General features: G+C 52.2%; 1 protein-coding gene across 1 annotated transcript; it reads left to right on the top strand.

Moving 5' to 3' along the window:
• The first annotated feature begins 2364 nt into the window (after positions 1-2364).
• LOC133928741 (DEAD-box ATP-dependent RNA helicase 52C-like) lies at positions 2365-3093 on the top strand. Its single transcript, XM_062375201.1, has one exon. The coding sequence runs from the start codon at positions 2448-2450 to the stop codon at positions 2931-2933; it is 486 nt and encodes a 161-aa protein (XP_062231185.1). The 5' UTR covers positions 2365-2447; the 3' UTR covers positions 2934-3093.

The following is a 3093-nucleotide window of genomic DNA, read 5'->3' as shown; positions in this document are numbered from 1 at the left end:
TTGCTATCAAAGGGATTCATTCGTCTGAGCTCCTCACCCTGGGGATGTTCGGCACTCTTTGTGAAGAAGAAGGATGACACTCTGCGGATGTGTGTTGATTACTGCCCGCTGAATTAAGTCACAGTGAAGAACAAGTATCCTCTCCCTAGGATTGACATCTTGTTCGATCAGCTAATCGGTGCCCGGGTCTTCTTGAAGATCGACTTGAGACTAGGCTATCATCAGATTAAGGTTCGATCGGAGGATATCCCAAATACGACTTTCTCGACCCACTACGGGCTATATGAATTCACCATCATGTCCTTCGGATTGACGAATACGCCGACAGTCTTCATGTACTTGATGAACACAGTGTTTATGGAGGAATTGGATAAGTTCATCGTGGTTTTCATCGACGACATTCTCATATACTCCAAGACTGATGAAGAGCATGTTGAGCACCTCCGTATTGTTCTTGGCCTACTCAGAGATCATCAGCTTTATGCCAAGTTTAGCAAATGCGAGTTCTGGCTCAGGGAGGTAGTTTTTCTGGGTCATGTGCTGTCAGAGAATGGTGTTGCAGTTGACCCGAGCAAGGTGCAGGATGTGCTCAATTGGGTTCAACTCAAGAATGTCACTGACATCCGAAGTTTTCTCGGACTCACGGGTTATTACTGCCGGTTCATTGAGAATTTCTCCAAGATAGCCAAGCCGATGACTGAGTTATTGAAGCAAGGAAACACATTTGAGTGGTCAGTTGAATGTGAGTCTGCTTTCCAGACTTTGAAGAAGCTACTCACGACCGCTCCTGTTCTCGCTCAGCCAGATGTGAGCAAGAGCTTTGATGTCTATTGCGATGCTTTTCGCATAGGCCTCAGTTGTGTCCTTATGCAAGAAGGCAGGGTTGTCGCTTATGCCTCACGACAGTTGAAGTGCCATGAGGAGAATTATCCGACACATGACTTAGAGCTGGTTGCAGTCGTGCACGCTCTGAAGATCTGGCGTCATGATATGATGGGAAACTTGTGCCGTATCTATACAGATCACAAAAGTTTGAAGTACATTTTCACTCAAGCCAATCTGAACATGAGGCAGTGAAGATGGCTCGAGTTGATCAAATATTACGAACTAGAGGTTCATTATCATCCAAGCAAGGCGAATGTGGTCGCCGATGCCTTGACTCGGAAAGCTCACTGTCATTGTCTTAAAGTCTCACCTATGGACTCTACACTTTGTGATGAGTGGGAGATGGTTCAGAATATTCCAATCTGAAAACAGTTACATAAGCTAATTCTGCTCTATGTCAGAAATCTGAATATTTGACTTACGCTAAGCTTAAGATTCTAGGAACACAAGCTCCCATCTACCCACCATATCATATTTGCACCCTTTTTGCTGAGATGCTGAACTAAAGGGATCATCATTTCATTGGGCAGCTAGCCTGCTCATGGAATCAAGACCGAGCAGAAGACCGGGGGGGGGGGTGAATCGAACCTGGAACTCGCGCTCCACAGCGTGTGCAGATGGCTTCTTCCGTAGCAGTAGTGCATGGTCTCTCCACCGGGGCAGAGGCCTCGAGGCAGTAGGTCGGGTTGGACTGGCCGTGGCCGAACTGGGTGAAGACCAACGTGGGAACCGGCACGGGGAACCTTGTACGTTGGCGGTTGTGTAACGCAGCAGTGCCACCTCGTCGAGCCCATGCGCCCCTCCTCAGCCTCCTCCTGCGAGGGTGCCGTGGGGAAGGACACCGATGAGGACGAGGACAAGGAGTCGAACCCCATCGACCGCCGCTTCCTCCCCCCACCCGCCACCACCGAAGACGACGATGCTGGGGCAAGCAGCACGAGCAGCGTGCCGTTGAGCAGCATGACAAGGAAGAGGAGCGAGAGCAGGAGGAGGAGCAGACGTCTAGTAGCGATGGCTTCTATGCTGGATCCGGCGAAGAGAGTGGACGCATCGGGGCTGATGCAGCGAGAAGGGGGCTGGGGTGGCGTCGGTTCCTGGCTCTGAGAAGATTATCCTAGCGGAGAGGGGCGACGAGTGTTGGCACGATTACCCGATGATGCCCAATCCAAACCCTCAAATCGCCATCAGGACAGAATCGGGAGAGAGAAGAGAAGGGAGCGATGGCTTCGTGGGCGATGCGCGAATGATGGGGTTTTAGTGGGTATAAGCGGATGAATATTTCAGAAGTAAATACGACGAGAGATGAAAGAGGACATGATATCTTATTTGGTATGAAAATTACTTTGTATTTTTTAAGTAGTAGATATTTAGATTAAGGTTTTGAAATTAGTGGAGAATTTATTCATTTTCCAATCAAACAAGCCCGGGAAGAAAATATCCCTTCCCCCCTCTCTCTCTCCACGGTCCCACCATCCACCAACAAAAACTGAACAACTATTTCCCGAATCTCCCGTGCTTTCCTACCCACGCTCCCTCCTCCGCTCTCCACCTCTCCAACCACCATGGGCGACTACCACCGCCCCTATCGGGGCGACCTCCGCTCGCCGCCGTCCTCCGCGCCGGACCCCGCCTTCCCGCACGCCAACGGATACTTCTCCTCCTCCGCCTCTCCCCACTCCAACGGCTACTTCCCCCCCGCCTTACCCAATAATGACGCTTTCCCTGGCGCCGCCGCCAGCGGCGACCGGCGGATCGAGATCTACACGACGGCGCCTCCGCCGCACCTTCCCCCGCCTCCGGGCCATACGCTGGCGCTGCCCCCGCCGCCGGGGTGGAAGGAGGGCCGCCTGGGAGGAGGAGGGGGCGCGGGCAGGAAAGGCGGAGGGGGTGGGGCCAGCATGTGGTGTCTCAGCGACCCGGAGATGAAGCGGCGGAGGAGGGTGGCGAGCTACAAGGCCTACTCGGTGGAGGGCAAGGTGAAGGCGTCACTGCGGAGGGGGCTCCGATGGTTCAAGGGCAAGTGCTCCGATATCTTCCACGGATGGTAACCTCTGATGGCTCCCGAGCCCTGGCTCTTCTCCAAGAAAGGAACGTTCTTGAAATGTTCGCAATTTAGATTCTTTTTTTTTTTTTTTTGCTGGGAAAGTAATGTTCCGGATATCTCTTATAGACTTCTACTAATCGGAATGGATTTGCGATTGTGTTGTA

This window comes from Phragmites australis, chromosome 9, assembly GCF_958298935.1.
Source record: "Phragmites australis chromosome 9, lpPhrAust1.1, whole genome shotgun sequence".
In the NCBI taxonomy this organism is placed as follows: domain Eukaryota; kingdom Viridiplantae; phylum Streptophyta; class Magnoliopsida; order Poales; family Poaceae; genus Phragmites; species Phragmites australis.
This window is presented reverse-complemented; position numbering and strand designations above follow the sequence as displayed.

Excerpts from the sequence above, each read along its gene's own strand:
- LOC133928741 (XM_062375201.1), top strand. The coding sequence starts at position 2,448 with ATGGGCGACTACCACCGCCCCTATCGGGGCGACCTCCGCTCGCCGCCG.